This window comes from Garra rufa, chromosome 1, assembly GCF_049309525.1.
Source record: "Garra rufa chromosome 1, GarRuf1.0, whole genome shotgun sequence".
Classification (NCBI taxonomy): Eukaryota; Metazoa; Chordata; class Actinopteri; order Cypriniformes; family Cyprinidae; genus Garra; species Garra rufa.
Window position 1 is genome coordinate 21,912,848 of NC_133361.1, and position 20,254 is coordinate 21,933,101.

A 20,254-nucleotide genomic window follows, 5' to 3' on the forward strand; every position below is an offset into this window, starting at 1 on the left:
TTCAACAGCGGGCATTGCTTCGACAAGTTCGCGGGAGAAGCAGCATGCCTTCAGTTTGTACAGTAGCTGTAGACAAATCATACTTACATTAAATTTGCATCAAAACTGTTATGGCTGATATTTTAGAAGTCGTTTTCAGACGTTTCGCATCAGGAAGTGATTTAATTTTTCCCTCTCACATAGAAGGAAACACACTGGTGCTTGGAGATGTAAATATCAGTAGATCTGTCTTATTTCTTGCAGCTGTAACAGCTGCCACAGATTTGGGGCTTAAAGTGCTGTTTTTCACACAAACCCCTTTTCAGTCTCTACCGGTGTCTTTGAGGGCTTCCATACCTGGATTAAAACTAGAAAGTCTAAAGGTAATAATAATGGTTTGTTTACTGAACGTCAAGGTAATTAATAATAAATAATTCAGTCAGAAATGCCTTAAACCTGGTAAAACCTATTGTGTGATGTTTGATACATTCATTTCCTAGGCCTCAAAATGATCAACAAATTATATTTATATAGAGGGTTTACACTTACCTCACCTGTTGTTTAGTTATGTGTGGCCATATTGGAGATACTCAGATGTAAACAACAGCATGGATTGCATGGTTAATGTACTACTGAATATGTTGCTCTGCTAACAAGAAGGAAATGATAAGAACAAACACAAATGTTGTCAAAACTCTTGCCCTGGAAATCCTGGTTCAGTTTGGTCAACCACAAACGTAGTCTTATCTTTTTTGCACTCTTCTCCTTGATTTGTTAGATTGTTTGGCAGTCTGTAGTACTACAAATGATTTTTCTGGTCCGACCAATTTAGTACAGCCTAAAACATGACAATAATTGACCATTTTCAGCAGCAATAATCAGCAAAATATGCGAGTTTTGTTCGGTTCAGTGGCATTGTTTCCATTCTGTGCCACCAATACGGCTTGAAAGATTACACGTCGTAAAAACACTTAAACTTAATTTACGTAAGTTATCAGAATTTCATCTTTTTTGCCATAATTTGGCATCTGCACCAAATTGCGTATTTTTGGTCAAGTATGCACTCCATATTCTCATTATATCATTATATGTGACCCTGGACCACAAAACCAGTCATAAGGTTAAATTTTACAAAACTGAGATGTATACATCATATGAAAGCTCAATAAATAAGCTTTCTATTGATATATGATATTGTTAGGATAGGACAATATTTGGCCGAGTTACATCTATTTGAAAATCTGGAATCTGAGGGTGCAAAAAAATCAAAATACTGAGAAAAACACCTTTAAAGTTGTCCAAATTAAGTTCTTAACAATGCATATTACTAATCAAAAATTACATTTTGATATATTTATAGTAGGAATTTGACAAAAAATCTTCATGGAACATGATCTTTACTCATTTTCCTAATGATTTTTGGCATAAAAGAGAAATCAGTCATTTTGACCCATACAATGTATTTTTGGCTATTGCTACAAATATACCCCAGCGACTTAAGACTGGTTTTGTGGTCCAGGGTCACATATATGATAAACAAAGAAAAAGTAATGTCCACATGCTAAAAATACAGCTCCAGAAAAAGTATTTTCCAAACAGCGCAATTTGGAAAATGGCAAATATAAAATCTGAATCTGAATAAAAGTAACCTAATTCTCGTTTTGATCCATGTTCATTCACAGAATGTCAAGTTTGTATATGTGAAGACTTTGGAGGAGCTGGTTGAGGATGTTGCGTCCCTCCATGAGCTGGCATCTGAGGCCACGTCTCCCCCCTCTCTGATTATCGTGGACGGTCTGGATCATTATTTGCACGGGTCTCGAGTTGGACCCCTACAGGACGACCTGAGCCCCGTGGCCCACGTGGCGGCCCTCCTGCATGACACCGCTGCTTTTATCACCCAATTCCTGCAGAACAGAGCAGATGGCCAGGGCCTGTGCAGGGTCATGGTCTCCTTTCACTCTGAAAGTGAAGGCAGTCGAGACAATGAAGCGCTGGCACCTGAGCTTCTCCTCTCTGTGCTGGACCGTTACCTGCAGGTGAGGTGCACGATAGATGAAGTCAAGGGTGAAGGGGGGGCCGGGCAGAACGAGTGGCAGGTGTATCTGTCAGCCATGTGTCCTTCACGGGTACAGCAGTGGCACATGATGCTGCGGGCAGGGGGTGCTCTGGAGTTCAATACAGTCATTGAAGAAGAACAGCAGATTCTGGAGCAGCCGGATGATTGCAAACAGGAAAATCAAAGATGTGGAGATGGCCAATAAATGCTCATATTGCAATACAACCTATTTTGTTGCTTAGTTTGACAAGCCATACTTAATCAGTAGGATAAGTTAATATTAACTTGTTTGGTTGAATGTAAACTTCTCTTGACTAAATACAGATGGGTAGTCAATCATACTTGCAGCATTAATATAGCATTGGCAGTGTAAAAAATAAATACATTTTAATGTATAAAGTTTGCATATTAGTTAAGTATAATTTGTTTTAGTAGTTTATTTTTGAAAAATGCTGTCTAGCTCAGGATGTCAAACGAAGTATTATATGAGTATGGAGTACATGATTTAATTTGTTTTAAATTTTAAGGTTTTATATAAGACCCTGTTTAAACGATTAAAAACTTGATTTCATTGCCAGTTTCTGTTTTCTCTGAAACTAGGCTACGCAAAAAGTAGAAGCAGAAGTCAGTCATTAAAGGATTAGTTCACTTGCAGAATAAAAAAATCCCGATAATTTGTTCATGTCTTTCTTTTTTCAGTCAAAACAATTTAGATTTTTGTGGAAAACATTCCAGGATTTTTCTCCATATAGTGGACTTCAATTAGGTTGAAGGTTTAAATTGCAGTTTTAATGCAGCTTCAAAGGGCTCTACAAAATCCCAGCCAAGGAATAAGGGTCTTATAGTGTTTTGACCACAAATGCTCATCACGCACAAAATCTGATGCATGTCCATGTTCTCTGGTTCAAAAAGGTAGGGTAGGACATGAAAAGTCAAACTCATTTTTCCCTCCAATTTCAAAATTGCCCAACATCTTTGTTTTACCTCTTTTGTAAAGTGCGTTTGACTTTCTTTGCACGTTCGCTCTGTAAACAACGTGACTACGTAATGAAAGTTGAGCTAGTCCAAGATGAGCATTTGTGGTTAAAAAGTATATAATTTTTTTTTTTTAGAAAATTACTTATCGTTTCACTAGATGAGACCCTTATTCCTTGTCTGGAAATGTGTAGAGCCTTTTGAAGCTGCATTGAAACAGTAATTTGGACCTTCAACCTCGAGAAAAATCCTGGAATGTTTTCATCAAAAACCCAAACATTCTTTTTGTACTCACCACTTTGTCATCCAAGATGTTCATGTCTTCCTTTCTTCAGTCGTAAAGAAATTACGTTTTTTTGAGGGAAACCTTTCAGCTTCTGTGGTGCCCCCAAGTTTGAACGTCCAAAATGCAGTTTAAACACAGCTTCAAAGGGCTCTAAACGATCCCAGCCGAGGAAGAAGGATCTTATCTAGCGAAACGATCAGTTATTTTCTAAACAAACTGACAATTTATATACTTTTTAATCTCAAATGCTCATCTTGTCTCATCTCTGCAATGCGCATGCATAGTCTGTGTGATCCAAGTCAACATAGTTAGAGTATGTCGAAAAACTCCCATCTTGTTTTGTTCCCCATCTTCCAAAATGATCCTACATAGCTGCAAAAGTATCGACCCAGTGTTTACAAAGTGAACATACAAAGAAGATAAAAAAAAGGTAAACCAACAATGTAGGATGATTTTGTTGAAGTTGAAGACAAAAACAAGATGGAATTTTTTTGACATGCCCTAACTATATTGACCCGGATGAGCATTTACATTGTTAAAAGGTATATAAATTGTCAATTTGTTTAGAAAAAAAACTGATCGTTTCACTAGATAACACCCTTCTTCCTCAGCTGGGAGCTTTTTGAATCTGCGTTGAAACTGCATTTTGGAAGTTCAAACTCGGGGGCACCACAGAAGTCCATTATATTGAATGTTTTCCTCAAAAAACAATTTCTTTACGACTGAAGAGAGAAAGACATGAACATCTTGGATGACAATGGACTGAGTTTGAATTGAGTAGACTTTGTTGAAATGGATGATCTTGTCTGTTTATGCTATAAATAAAAATCCTTTTCATTCTAGAACAAAATAGGAGCTTTATTGCTGATAGAAAAAGACATATAGTTGTTTAGAAACAGATTTTTAATCTTACTACCAATGCAATTATGAAATAAAACAACACTCAGTGATCGCACCATTGAATAGACAGGATTGCATGTCAAAAATGGCATAAACATCTTTCTTTTTTTTTTATAAGTTTTGATACTAAAAATGGGATTACCAATGAATCTTGGTTAACACATAGGTGTTCACAGATACAAAATATTTGGTTCATATGGTTATATGGATTACAGAATACAGAACACAAACTAAAGCAGACAACTAAAGAAAAAACTGACGCTTGAGGTTTCGGTACAGTAATTTGACTATACTGCTTATTACAAACTAATGTACAAAACTTTCTCAATACATGTTCTTGGTCTAATTGCAAATGATTTATCAGTGCACATTATTTAATAGAAAAAAAAATCTGCAATATTTTATCAAAAAATAAAAATGACTGTTGAAAGTTTCAGTTAATGCAAGCAAAGCTGGTTCAGTTTCAACTATTGGGGGGCTAGTGTTGTTTCAGGAAGGGTGTAGCCCTCCATAATCAACTGCACAAGCTTGTATGAAACGCCCACTGTTCTCGATCTAATCAAGTCTCCCTGCGACATTTTCATATTGCTTTACAATATTCTGTTTTTCTCTGAAATCACATTATGAAAGTAAAATATGTTGCAAATGTCAAAAACATCATGGTGACTTTAAAAGAAATGGTCTGTTCTAAATCAACCACACAAGCCTTCCCAGAATGCACCAGAAGAACTAAGAATGGATAGGTGAATTATCCTTCATGTAACTCAGCTGACCAATAAAGAAGGTCTAATGGTTGTTCAGTCTGACTTCCTCCTTTAGGCTTTAATGCTTTACAGATCTGAAAGATAAGTAACTTAAAACAACAACAACAAAAAACAGAGTAGAAAACTGTTATTTACATAAAAAAAGTACTATTTACAAGACAGATCCAGACTTGGGAAACCCAGAACTGAATGATATATGACCTGCCATCAGGTACTTTCCACAAAAAGGGGAACAAAAAAAAGATTTGTTTCAAAATGTTGAAAATGAAGCTCATGAGGGCAAAATAAAAATTGTTTCACATTTATTTTATATAAAGTTTGTACTTTAACAATATTTTGTACAGAAAGTTGATGCATTTACAATGTCATTTTTCATTAAATTTAAATGAAACAATTATCCAACTTATTATCTCACTACAACCTTAATAAATCCTTAATAAAATTTAATGGGACTGCCAAATGAACCCTATTTGTGGAAAGTGCCACCAATTAAAGTCTGAAAATGTATAATCAAAGACAAAAACATCTATTAAAAAAATGAACTCCCCACAAGTAGTTTAGTGGTATACTGTACAAAAATGTTTCATCAACAGCTGCCATAGTAATATTATAATATTAGCTTATTTTACAGTTGAGGTCAAAAGTTTACATACACCTTGCAGAATCTGCAAAATGTTAATTATTTTACCAAAATAAGATGGATCTTACACGATGCATGTTGTTTATTTAGTACTGGCCTGAATAAGATATGGTTCGTTGCATTAGCTGAATTTATAAAAATGACCCTGTTCAAAAGTTTACACATGCTTTATTCTTAATACTGTGTTGTTACCTGAATGTACCACATATTTTTTTTTTTTTATAGATATAGTTGTTCATGAGTTCCTGGGTTGTTTTAGAATAGTTAAACTGGCAGCTGTTCTTCAGAAAAAATCCTTCAGGTCCCACAAATTATTTGGTTTTTCAGCATTTTTGAGTATTTGAACCCTTTCCAACAATGACTGTATGTTTGTGAGATCCATCTTTTCACACTTAGGGCAGCTATTACAGAAGGTTCAAACACTCACTGATACTTCAGAAGGAAAAAATATGCACTAAGAGCCAGGGAGTGAAAACTTTTGAACAGAATGAAGATCTGTACTCTCTTTTTTTGCCCTTCAGAAGGAGAATAAGTTAAATTTACCCTAATCTTCAAATTTAAAAGTTTTCACCCCTGACTCTTGATGCATCGTTTTTTCCTTCTGGAGCATCAGTGAGTGTTTGAACCTTCTGTAATAGCTGCATATGAGTCTCTCAGTTGTCTTTAACATAAAAAAGATGGATCTCACAAACATACAGTCAAAAATGCTGAAAAACCAAAGAATTTGTGGGACCTGAAGGATTTTCCTGAAAAACAGCGGCAGTTTAACTATTCAGGACAAACGAGGGACTCATGAACACCATTCAGGTATTAACACAGTATTAAGAATCAAGCATAAGTAAACTTTTAAACAGGGTCTCACCTATTATTCACTCTTGTATACCATATGTAAACGTCTTTCATGTGAAATAACTTATTCAGGTCAGTACTAAATAACAAAATAACATGCATTTTGTATGATCCCTCTTACTTTAGTCAAATAATTAACATTTTGCAGATTCTCCAAGGTGTATGTTAACTTTTGACTTCAACTGTATTTCATGGAGTATGTTTTCCTAGTGTGATCCTAGTGTTTTCATATGTCCTTCAAAGTAACGTCTCAAACAGAAACAAGTAAGATCCTGATGTGAATTTGTAGTGGTAGTATCCAAATCACGTCCTGTACACATCGGTTCCCTTTGACTTCTATTGTATGGATGAAAAAGCAATGGAAGTCAATGGCTACCAGCAACTGTTTGGTTACCAACATTCGTCAAAATATCTTCTTTTTATGTTCCACTGAAGAAAGAAAGAAGATGACAGAATATTCACCACAAAGTATTGCGGGTTTACCCTGATCCGGATTTAATCTGTTGACCAGAGAGTGGCCACTTGTGGGGAAAAATCTCGTTTTTGTAATCATTTGTGTACATCCTGTGTTTCCCGAGCTCTGCGATCCTGCTGGAGCTCATCGGGCTGTAGTCCATGGAGACCCCTGAGTCTGCGACCGCCATGTAGGCATATCCCGGCCCTTTCGGAGGCCACGTGTGATTGGGATACTCAAAGCTGGATTGCGACGACAGTCTACCCGAACCCGAGCTCTGCTGAAGTGATCCGAGATCGGAGTGCGAGGTATTCAAGGATGACGTCCCTGTGGTGGTGAAGAGCGTCTGGAGTGGTAACGTCTCCTCGAAGACATTGTCCACCTGCCGCTCATTGTCTCGTTGGTTGAGAGTGACGTAAGTGTCATGTGACTGCAGTACCGATGACTGGGAAAGAGATTCGGGGTTGTCTTGAAGAGCCCTCAGCTGCTCCATGAGCCAGTGAGCGTGAGGAGGTTCTCGCCATCTGTCTGTTAACCTGGAGTCCGAACGCTCGCTGTCTTTCTCCTCTTCCTCCTCCGCAGGTTTCCTCTCCTCTCTCTGGGACGTGGCGTGGCTGGTCACGGAAACCTCGGATAAAACCTCCAGCGGTGAAGGAAGCTCCTCTGCGTACACATGGACTGATCTGCTCCACATGCTGCCATTATTTTGGCTCATCCACTCCTGAAAGCCGAGGAAACACAAAATGGTTAATTACTAGACATCTAGCACTAGTAACGATTTCATTTTTAGTGGCTTTTGAATTCTAATCAGCTTTTCTACCAAAACTCACAGTTGTTGACAGCAAATATGTGACCCTGGACCACAATACCAGTCATAAATAGCATGGGTGTATTCATGGGCGACATTTGACTCTTGAGTCGGGGGGGGAAAAAAAAATCAGATGTAAGCATTAAAACAGTGCCCTACGGTATTGCAGCACATCAAAGCAGTCAATTAAAGCGCTGCACTTCAGCCCGGGCCGATGGGCCCTGACTTTTTTTTACACCCCAGGGCTACGGCTTCGGGCCAATTTTCACGTCATAGTTCAGACCCCGGCCGGCATCGGGCCTGTTTTAGGCTTCTCCTTATTTTCATAATTTAGACATCCATCAATTATGGTGAAGAAAAAAAATGCCGCGCTGGTGGAAACAACACGAAACTTCACTTTCGCTTTCACTTTTGAGACCGACTCAGACACCATTTAGTGTGCTTTAGCGCAGCTGAATCCACGTTCAAGCGCACACAATAGGCTAAAACTTGCCCCAAGCACTGGCAAAAATAAATAACAATGAATGTGTCGAGGAAAGAGTAAGGACATAAATGAATTATTTATTAATTAATTTGTGTATTCTGAGTCAGTGTCGCAAAGATCCTGACTCGCAATCTCCTTTTTGGACGCGCCTTTAGAGAGAAATTCATCTTTACGGATTACATGAAAGAGTTTGTGCTTTTGATTTGTTTTATTTCGTTAAGTAATAATTTAAAGCTTTCTATAAATGTATTTATTATGTCTGTGAGGCATGCATTTCGCTTCATTTTGTTAAGCACTCCTGTTCAAGAACCAGACGGCAGAAAGCACATCATTTTTGTTTTCTTTATTTTATAAAAATGCTGTAACGTTTTTTTTCGATGTATTACTCGTACTTTGTGAGCAAAAATGACGGATAATTTTAAATTGCTTCCAATGAAAAAAATGCAAGTGATCGCGCTGGTGCCTCGATGTCCTGCAAGCTTTAGCTTTCACTTTCTGCACAAATATGCGCATATAGCGCACATTTATCTGTAACGTTTAAACTACCATTGTTTTATACTTGAACTGTTTTATATCTATAGATTTCATTTTAGGCAAGTCGTGATGATTTGAGAAGGCAAACTGATCAAACAGACTATGATCAGTCTTCCGCTGGGCGCTGTTCGGTAAATATATATATATTTAACGAATAAAAAATGCTCCAAGCGTTTTTCTAAATTAGCTAAATAAAAAACGAAACTAAATATAAACATTTTGCCATTACATACAAAACTAAACTATTTTATAGCTGAAACAGTAAGTTGTTTTGGGAGAAGGGGAAAATATATTTTTATCCCGTCTATTGCTTCACCGTTATTTCGAGAATAAACCCAGCGTAAATATGCAAATGTCGCTCCCAAAACATATCAGCTTGCATGTGCCGAAAAACGAAAGTTTCATACAAATTCTAAATGGATTATAGCCTGGAAAGTGCAAAGCACGCTCCCCTTATTATCACTAAAAGTTCATAGAGATCTCACAAAATTCCGTTATAATTAATAAAGCTCTCTAAACTACACAATTAATATTTTATTTACATCGCGTCTACACTCATAAGATGATTCACGAGCGCACAAAACGGCACTTAATAAAAACCGATCAGGCGCTTTCAGCAGTGAGTGAATTCTGACAAGTGTTTCTAATTGTTCGGAAACAACAGATATGTCTGTGATTGGCTACATTGCTCAACGCTCTAAAACACGTTGGATAGTTTGCCAGATCTTCAATTGCTTTGCTTTCGTTTGAGGGTTATATAGCACCGTCTAGTTCCCAAGTACAACCGAGCCTAAGCTTGGCTAAAGCAGTTGCAGCGGGGCTGTCGAGGATTCCATGACTAACCACAGGGGGGGCAACTGCCCCCCCCTTGCCCCCCCCCCTAATGTCGCCCATGGGTGTATTGTTTTATGCCGAAAATCATTAAGATATTAAGTAAAGTCCATGTTCTATGAAGATATTTTTTAAATTTCCTACCAGAAATATATCAAAACTTAATTTTTGATTAGTTATATGCATTGCTAAGAACTTCATTTGGACAACTTTAAAAGTGATGTTATTAAAAATTATCAAATAGTAGGAGTATCTCAGCCAAATATTGGCCTATCCTTACAAACCATCCATCAATTATTCAGCTTTCAGATGATGTATAAACCTCAATTTAAATAAAGGTTTACCCTTATGGCTGGTTTTGTGGTCAAGGGTAACGTATTGTCCTACATTGCAATGCATTTATTTATTAATGAACATTAATTTGTTGTATTGGTTAAAACACTGAATTAACGAAGTCGGATTGTGGCTTATGTTATTATAGACTGATATTAACCAGGACATTTACTAAGCCATTATTTGGCTATTTTGAAATGACTGACATTGGCTAGTAACTCTGTTCCCTGTGAAAACTGTAATGTTAAGAAATATTGTTAAAATTCAAAATAACTCTTTTGTGTTCTAAAATGTAATTTATTCCTATGATGCAAAGCTGAATTTTCAGCATCATTACTCCAGTCTTCAGTGTCACACGATCCTTCAGAAATCATTCTAACATGCCTATTTGCAACATTTCTTATCATTATCAATGATGAAAACAGTTGGGCTGCTCAATATTTTTCCAGGAACTGTGATGCATTTTCTCAAGATCCTTATTAGAAAGTTAAAAAGCAGCATTTATTTGAAATATAAATCTTTTGTAACATTATAAATGCCTTTACTGTCACTTTTGATCAATTTAATTCTTTTAATTTAATTATCAATGTTGAAAACAGTTGTTCTCCCTTCATTTTTTTTGTGGAAACTGCAATTTCAGAATTCTTTGATTAATAGAAAGTTAAAAAGAACAGCATTTATTTGAAATAGAAGTGACAAGTGACTCTTGTGACATTATAAATGTCTTTATGGTCTCTTTTGATCAATTTAATGCATCTTTGCTGAATAAAAGTATTCATTAAAAACTTGTTTATTCAACAGTCATCATTTTGGTTAAACTAAACATACACCAAAAATTATTCAGACACCAGATATAATTTTTGATATTTTTTACTAGTGAGTGCAGGACATTATAGGTAATTTATGTAAGTGAGGATAGCAAAAATAAAAAAGTAAAGTGTGACATATTATCCCCAAAAATCTTCATACAATGGACTACCAGTAAAACACTTTGACCATGCTTTGCTAAAGTATTTTTTCTTTAATTGCTAATGCAACCTTTTTACACCACAGACTGAACACAATTAAGCATTGCTTGGTGGTCAACAAAGTACTGATAGTTATAATATTCAATATTGTAAATATTGTCATACATAGCCTACCTTTCTATCAAAATGATCTTACATTATCAAGATTAATTTGTTTTGACACAGTTTAACTGTGAGTTCTTGTCATATTTTATTACCATTTTCTAAACTATAGCAAATAAACTTTGATAATGTGAAAAAATGTCTGAATAAATTTCGTTTTGACTGTATATGGTACTTTGTAAATGATACATATATTGACAATGTTAAAAAAAATTACCTTGAAATCGCCTTTGTAGACAGTAAAAAGACCTGGAAACTTGTGTTCTGGTGTTGGGATATCAGGCCAGAGTTTCTTAAGAAGAAACCTGTGAAGTGCACAGAAACTGTTCAATATTAGAAAGTAAAGTTTGTGAATTTGTTTTTTAAAATACAACTTTTCCACAGTTACATCGCATGTAATTGTTTTAATAGCTTACATGTTTCTTTGTCTAGCCATACATGCATAACCAACCTTACAATCGTCCTTTACTGAACTATGTTCAAATGTGTCCCTCATAACAGTATGTATACATTTATCCTCATTTAGATAACTAGTAAAGGTGTCTGCTAGTGAAAACTGACTTGTGGTGGGACAGAATCACAGTCATAGACAGCAGGCAGAGGATCAGTCCGATGAAAAGCACCAGTACCACGATCAGCGGATCCATGTCTGTTTGAAAAAAGAGAAACAAAAATAATTGTTCTGCCTCCGTGTTCTAGCAACGTTCGTCAATGTCAAAGCAACAGAGATGGCCAATCGAATCAAAGTAGGCGGGGTTCACTGTTGACAGAAACAGCGCGAAATGCACATTTGAATTCGAATGCGTTAACGCTGAAAGAGAACAAGGTAAGATGATGGAAATAGCCAAACATTAAATATGACAACTTTTTTACGATAGAATTGTGAAATGAGTGACAGTAATAACCAGTGATTCTCAACTTTCTCAACATTCTCAACAAAAATTCTCAACTTCTGCCGTGAGCAACGCAAATGAAGCGCCGCCGACGGATCCACAATTCTTTTCGGCAACGCTTGACGTCACCCATTCAAAGTCAATGGGTGTTCACATGGGGCGTCAGCGTCAACGCTTGACGGAAGGCGTGGCTGACGCCATGATCATAGCAGCGTCAGCCAATGAAATTAGACAGGAACGTGATTGGCTGCTGCCTGGCTACTGTATTTGCATAGAGCGATCCTGATTGGCTGAAGCTTCTGTCGGCTTCACTGGAGTTGCTCGCGGCAGAAGTTGTAAGCGCCGCCGACGGATCCACAATTCTTTTCGGCAACGCTTGACGTCACCCATTCAAAATCAATGGGAAGCGTTGACGCTGACGCCCCGTGTGAACACACCGTAACTCATGTTTTTCCGACCTTCTACCAGTGAAAGTGCACTGGAACGGCAGTCAAACCCGTGACTTCCCACTCGTGAACTCGTACTAGATCGATGGACTCCCAGTTACCAGTTCTGACATAACATAGCCCGCGAAACAACAAAGTCAGCCCTAATGCGTGCGGTGTTTATGCAAGTGGCACACGGTGGAAAAATAGAGCTTAGGACAATATAACGTTGCAATCAAATTAATAATAATATAAAAATAATAGTAATTCATAAATGTGCCCAGGCAGTTTGGCGTGACTTGCCTGGAACGCTACAAAGTCGTAAGTCGTGGTTTGAAGTGGTGATTTACCAGTTAAAAAACCTGCCTGAAACCAGTGTTGTTTTCGTCAACGATGACGATGACGAAATCATTTCGTTGACGACACTTTTTTTCATGACGATAATGAGACGATGACGAGATAAAAATGGCTCGTTGATGACTAGAACATGACGAGACGTGTGTGAGTTTTCGTTGACGAGACGAGAATAGACGAAAATGTTAGTGGGTGGTCCGTCAGACGTTAAAATGCATGACATTTCTGCTTATTGTGCATGCCAATTAAAACCGAAAAAGTATCTGCCGCTATGGCAAGCCGTTTTAGCATTAAATACTCTTTGCCATACTAGTATGGCAAGTCGTTTTAGCATTCTATCCTTGTTTGGTTACGCTCAACACGTCACATTGTTGTCACTCAGACAGACAGACGATTAACCATGATGGCGGCAGTTTGCACACAGGGTGGTCGCAAACGGTGAGAGGACCTATGGGTCAGTGTTGTTTTCGTCAACGATGACGATGACGAAATCATTTCGTTGACGCCACTTTTTTTCATGACGATAACGAGACGATGACGAGATAAAAATGGCTCGTTGATGACTTAAACATGACGAGACGTGTGTGAGTTTTCGTTGACGAGACGAGAATAGACGAAAATGTTAGTGGGTGGTCCGTCAGACGTTTAAAATGCATGACATTTCCGCTTATTGTGCATGCCAATTAAAACTTAAACAGTATCTGACGCTATGGCAAGCCGTTTTAGCATTAAATACTCTTTGCTATACTAGTATGGCAAGCCGTTTTAGCATTCCATCCTTTTTTATCTTTTATGTTCTAAAACATTCCTTCATTATTGTAATTATTGGTGAAAATAGTCGATCCGGAAGCTCACATTGTGTTGAACTATAGATCCGCTATTTTCAGAACTTATAAGTGACACTACCCAACAGCAAAATACTTACTGACCTACATTAATTTGTTAAAAGACTACTTTTTTTCCCTTTTTTTGACTAAAACTAGACTAAAACCTTTTTGACTTTTCGTCGACTAAAACTAGACTAAAACCTTTTTGACTTTTCGTCGACTAAAATTGGACTAAAACTATCACATTTAGAAGTGACTAAAATTTGACTAAAACTAAGAAGCATTTTAGTCCAAAAGACTAAGACTAAGACTAAATCTAAGATGGTTGTCAAAAACAACACTGCTATGGGTGTATTTCAAATATATGTCTTTTATGTCTAAAACCATTCCTTCATTATTGTAATTATTGGTGAAAATAGTCGATCCGGAAGCTCACATTGTGTTGAACTATAGATCTGCTATTTTCACAACTTATAAGTGACACTACCCAACAGCAAAATACTTACTGACCTACATTAATTTGTTAAAAGACTTTTCCCCCCTTTTTTGACTAAAACTAGACTAAAACCTTTTTGACTTTTCATCGACTAAAATTGGACTAAAACTATCACATTTAGAAGTGACTAAAATTTGACTAAAACTAATAAGCATTTTAGTCCAAAAGACTGCTCAATCCCAATTCTACCCCTTACCCCTACACTTAGCCCTACCCCTCCGTTTGGCGCGTTCACGTGAAGGGGTAGGGGTGTCTCATTTCTCTTTTGGTTGGAGGGGTAGGGGTAAGGGGAAGGGCCAGATAGCCCTCTAAACGAAGATTTTTCAGGACCTCACTTCAAACGAAGGGCTAAGAGAAATTTCCAACATGGCTGCTCACTCGAGCAAGCAGACTCGTAAATATAAGTAAATTTTGCCTTTAATAAGGATTTTGATGACAATGTTTCATTATATGTATATTACCTTCAATCTTGTGTTTGTGTTTATGGTGTTGTTTTGTAAATAAACGTTTGCAAAAAAATCGCTAAAGTTTGCTAGCAGATAGCACTGATTGCACGATATTACAAAATATATTTTTATGTCATATACACTTGACTGCATGTTAGAAACATGAAAGACCAGTGGCACGGCAATTTGCAACGGTGGTGTAGTGGATGGTGTACGCAGGTATACGGTGTATACACACTTTCACTTTTTAAATCCCCTCTGATGCGCATTATTCATTGTCCTGCATTCGCCAAAATCATGGCAGTCCACCACATTCAGTCATGTGAATAAATGTAAATATTCGCTAAAACACCCAATAAAGGCAGTGATGATGCAGTCAGGACCGTGGAGCCGGCTTGCTTTGAAATGTATTTGATGATTGCGCCTAATGCACCTGCGCCCACTCACCGCACCAGTAATTTAAATCAGTACATAATAATAAAAACGATTCCTTACAAATAAAAAGAAGCTGATTTTTACGATCAGAAATTTCTTAAACCAGTGAACCCCTGTAAACATTTTAGTCCAAGGATCCAGAAAACGAATGCGTTCAAATAGAAAGTTCAAAACGAAATTCACAAATGAAGCATATATACTTCTCCAGGCACCACTACACTGATTAGCAATTTGCCGCGCATGTGATAATGCGTTGTTTGTTTTGCTTACGGCCACATGTGAATGAACGGTGCGTACACCGTACATTTGTACTTATTGCAACATGACAACATTTTGACATCTTGGAATGAGTGATAAACATCTGCGCATGTCCTCTGACGTAACATTAGGAACTAGCGACAACGTATGATGACGTATAACAGTGTTGTAGTGGTGTCCCATTTCTTAGGGGAAATATTTTAGCCCTTCCCCTTTACACTTTGTTTCAAGGGACAAGGGGAAGGGGCGAGGGGTAGGCGAAGGGGTAGAAAATAGAATTGGGATTGGGCCTAAATCTAAGATGGTTGTCAAAAACAACACTGCCTGGAACGCAGCATTACTTCACCATTCTATGTGTTTATATGGTTCCTCCCAGTGTTCAAGACATGTTTACAAAATCTTAGCAAATTTCAATTGAATGTGCCTGTTTTTTTTCTTCACCACAACATGTGATTATGTTATAGTCTAGCTCTTGATATAAAGTTGGATACATAACAGGACGATATAATGTATACTATATAGCAAATCAGAACTACATGGTAACTACATGTAAACTGTAGAGTGTTAAATGTAAACAATGCCACTGAACCGAACAAAACTTGCAGTTATCGCTGCTGAAAATGGTAAATTATTGTCATGTTTTGGGCTGTACTAATCAGTCGGACCAGGAAAAACATTTGGAGTACTATAGACTGCCAAAAGTTATAACAAATCAAGGAGAGAAGTGCAAAAAAACTGTCTGTGGAACAAAAGGCGTTTGTGGTTGGCCAACCTGAACCAGGATTTCCAGGGCAAGAATCCTGACAACATTCATGTTTGTTCTTATAATTTCCAGTCATGTAGGTGAAATATTAGGCTAATATCTTAATTAATACTGCTTGTACATATCTTTACCACCTATTATATTTAGTTTGTCAAAATATCACGTCCTTTCCTGCTTACTAAGTCCTTCTCTATTTAAGTGCAAACCCTCTATATTTTCGCCAAGCTCTAATCTGCTAAAAGCGATTATATGGTGTGAAAATATTACGATATTATAAACTTTACCATCATGAATGTGTTAAAACAATGTGTATTGTAATTGAATTGAATTGAACTTTATTTGAAATGTTTTATACATTGATTTATACTTTCAAACAGTGTTAAAAAGCATGTACCGGTTGGCGGTGTGACTCCAAACACAGGCTCGGTCCAAGCACTCCAGTAGCCTTTGTAGGCAACACCATCGGGTTTTACGCGGACCCACACCTTGTATCTGGTGTCAGACTGTAAGCCAAGCAAAACCAGCATCGTGCTGACCTTTATGACCTCCACCTTCAAAAGATAATTCACCGGTGAGTTTGAGCAAGAAGCAAAATACAACAGCTCAAATTACAATTCAAGTAGCGCTAACGGTCTCATGAAGTGCAATACCTTGCCCATGTTACTTCCCTCCACGGCGTATCTGACCTCATATATCATACTGTCATCCATGTATTTGAGCGCAGGAGGCAGCCAGCTCACGTTCAACTGCCCTTCCTTCCCTGAGCTCATGACCGTGAGGTTTCTGGGAGGATCTAGAAACACTGTAAGAGAAAAAGCATTGTAAAACAATTATAGAGGACTGCAAGCAGAGTGCACAGTAGATTGTAGTCTGTTACTAAAAATCATGAGAATTCCATCATTATTCTCTTAATTTTGACTTTATTCTCTAAATATTTTGACTTTATTCTCAATTTTTTTTACTTTATTCTTGTAATTTCGACTTTATTCTCATTATTTTGACTTTATTCTCGTAATTTTGTCTTTATTCTCAAAATATTTTGACTTTATTCTGAAAATTTAGACTCTATTTTCATAATTTTGACTTTATTCTCGTAATTTTGTCTTTATTCTCAAAATATTTTGACTTTATTCTGAAAATTTTGACTCTACTTTCATAATTTTGACTTTATTCTCGTAATTTTGTCTTTATTCTCAAAATATTTTGACTTTATTCTGAAAATTTTGACTTTATTCTCAAAATATTTTGACTTTATTCTCAAAATGTTGACTTTATTCTAAAAATGTTGATTTTATTCTCATAATTTCGACTTTATTCTCAAAATATTTTGACTTTATTCTGAAAATTTCGACTTTATTCTCGTAATTTCGAGAAATAAAGTCTAAATATTTTAAGAATAAAGTCGAAATGTTTGGAGAAGAAAGACAAAATGTTTCAAGAATAAAGTCGAAATGTTTCAAGGATAAAGTCGAAATGTTTTGAGAATAAAGTGGAAATTATGAGAATAAAGTCGAAATTACGAGAATTAAAGTCAACATTTTGAGAATAAAGTCGGAATATTAAGAGAACACAGTTGAAATTTTTCAAGAATTAAGTCAAAATTCCGAGAATAAAGTTGAAATTATAATAATGTCGAAATTCTGACAATAAAGAATACAGTCGAAATGTTTTGAGAATAAAGTAAAAATTACGAGAATAAAGTTGAAATTATGAGAATAAAGTAGACAATTTGAGAATAAAGTCAAAATTACGAGAATAAAGTCGAAATTATAAGAGAATACAGTCAAAATGTTTCTAGAATAAAGTCTGAATATTTTGAGAATAAAGTGGAAATTATGAGAATAAAGTCGAAATTACCAGAATAAAGTCGAAATTACAAGAATAAAGTCGAAATGTTTCGAGAATAAAGTCAAAATTACGAGAATAAAATCAAAATTACGAGAATAAAGTCGAAATTATAAGAGAATACAGTCAAAATGTTTCTAGAATAAAGTCTGAATATTTTGAGAATAAAGTCGAAATTATGAGAATAAAGTGGAAATTACCAGAATAAAGTCGAAATTACCAGAATAAAGTCGAAATGTTTCGAGAATAAAGACAAAATTACGAGAATAAAGTCAAAATATTTAGAGAATAAAGTCAAAATTACGAGAATAAAGTCGAAATTATAAGAGAATACAGTCAAAATGTTTCTAGAATAAAGTCTGAATATTTTGAGAATAAAGTCGAAATTATGAGAATAAAGTCGAAATTACCAGAATAAAGTCGAAATGTTTCGAGAAAAGACAAAATTACGAGAATAAAGTCAAAATATTTAGAGAATAAAGTCAAAATTACGAGAATAAAGTCAAAATATTTAGAGAATAAAGTCAAAATTACGAGAATAAAGTCAAAATGAAAAAATAAAGCTGACATGATGAGAATAAATCACATAATCTTAGATTTTTTTTTTTTAAATTGACATCTGACTAAAACAGTTGTATATAATAGACAATAAAATAAATAAAATAATTAATAAAAATTATAAAGGATAAATTTATAAAGGATAAATAAATAAAGGATATATTTACCTACATATCAATGAAAAAATACATGTAAATAACAAAAAAAAAAAAAAAAAAAAAAGCGAGTAAAGGAATCTTGAATCGTCTGAGCAGCTTAAAACATAATATAATCTAATTACAAGTCTTTCATTTTTGGAATTTGATTACAGAGTCCAGATTACATATCAGTTACTACCCAGCCCAGGCAGTCTGCTGGACTGCTTAGTGAGGATTTCACTGCCCGTTTCTTCATTTATTAGTGTTGTAAAGCTTTAGACTTACAGAAATTCTCAGCATTGAGGCTGCGACTGTAGAGCATCTGTCCATCACGAAAAACCTTCACGTCAAGAGTTGCGAAGAACGGGGTTTTGGGCAGTTTGCAGAAGAAGACGGTTTTGTTACTAGCCAGTAACGATAGAGATGAAACCACACAAGCCATGTTTTTCTTATTCCTGAAGACATAAGAAAAGACAAAAATGACATTGATTGACTTTTTCACAGGATAATTGAACTAAGGTAATGTGAATATAATTTATGCTGTTTTAAAGAGACAAAGATAATTTGGATAAATTGACAACAAACAACAATAAAAAGACAAATTTGAGCTTTGGGCCTCATCAGTCACTTACTCATATGAATATGTGAAGGAATATTGATTGTGTAAATTACTCCTCTCTTCCTCCTCTTCCCAAAAGCAAGTGAGATCCTTTCCCTCCACAAAACATTTAATATCTTCGGTTTCGTCTTGGAGCAACTGGGCCACTGAACAATAAGATCGCATTCAGTTGCAAGCATTGTTAACATCATAAAAAGACTATTTATTTTGTAATAAGCATTCAATAAAAAAGATAGATTATATTACATTTTATATAAAAGAAATTTCACTCCCAACTCTCAATTGAAATCTTTTGTGACATTATAAATGTCTTTACTGTCACTTCTGATCAGTTTATGCATCCTTCCTGAATAAAAGGTTTGACTTCTGAAGGATCATGTGGCACTGAAGAGGAGCAATGATGCTAAAAAAATCAGCTTTGATCATTACATTTTAAAATATTTTTAAATTGAATCAGTCATTTTAAATTGTAATAATATTGTATGTTTTTTAATGCATCTTAGATCAATTAAATGTAGCCTTGGTATATTGATTAAAAAAACGGTATACTTTATATGCATTTTTAATTACACCTCCACATTTTTGGTTTTGAATTTAGAAAGTCATGAAATATGCACCGAGAAACAACAGAAAGGTTTGAAAGAAAAAGTGGCTTTCCTTACCTTTACTTTCAAAATGTTGCCCTCCTGTAGTGACGAAAGCAAGACACAACACAAAAACTATTTTCAACCTGTCGCTGCTCATTTTTGTCACCCATTTACATTACAAAGCGTAACGATCCCGAAAGGTGTATCCTCCTTTCCAGGTGGGCTTTCCGTCCAAATTGTTTTGAGGACAACACAGACAGTTAATCTCATCCGATAAGCTGATAGTGTGTTCAATGTGTTTACTTCTTTTTTACTATTTGGAGGTGGAGCGCCAAAAAAAGTGTTGTTTACTGGGAGGAGCCTGAGTTAGGACATGCTGTGATGACTGTTTGAAGTGCTCCGTCTTCACTCTTAAGACACAACATTACATGCAGACGGTCCTTAAGGCTCAAATAAGTAATAATGACTTTTAATGGGTCTAAAACACTTTTAGCAACGGATGCATGTTCATTATGTGAGGTGCAGCCAACAGGTGTTTAGTTACAAGTGTTTTTAAATGTGCAAACTGCACTGGTGTTGATCTGC

The 20,254-nt window shown here is 36.0% G+C and overlaps 2 protein-coding genes across 2 annotated transcripts; one reads left to right on the plus strand and one right to left on the minus strand.

The window, feature by feature from the left end:
• The first annotated feature begins 88 nt into the window (after positions 1–88).
• Positions 89–2,529, plus strand: swsap1 (SWIM-type zinc finger 7 associated protein 1). The gene is made up of 2 exons (XM_073833983.1): positions 89–362; positions 1,662–2,529. Exons 1-2 carry the CDS (start codon positions 111–113, stop codon positions 2,241–2,243), a joined length of 834 nt encoding a protein of 277 aa, XP_073690084.1. The 5' UTR covers positions 89–110; the 3' UTR covers positions 2,244–2,529.
• Positions 2,530–6,300: 3,771 nt separating this feature from the next.
• On the minus strand, positions 6,301–19,829 carry epor (erythropoietin receptor; the record flags this gene model as incomplete). Its single annotated transcript, XM_073837388.1, has 8 exons — positions 6,301–7,627; positions 11,244–11,331; positions 11,588–11,675; positions 16,318–16,474; positions 16,574–16,725; positions 18,749–18,918; positions 19,096–19,228; positions 19,745–19,829. Coding segments are annotated over 8 exons (1,569 nt in total), but the record flags the coding sequence as incomplete, so codon positions are not given.
• Between the last annotated feature and the right edge of the window lie 425 nt (positions 19,830–20,254).

Coding starts and splice junctions, on each gene's coding strand:
- swsap1 (XM_073833983.1), top strand. CDS start 111: ATGGCTGATATTTTAGAAGTCGTTTTCAGACGTTTCGCATCAGGAAGT. Junction 363..1,661: donor TAAAACTAGAAAGTCTAAAG/GTAATAATAATG, acceptor GTTCATTCACAG/AATGTCAAGTTTGTATATGT.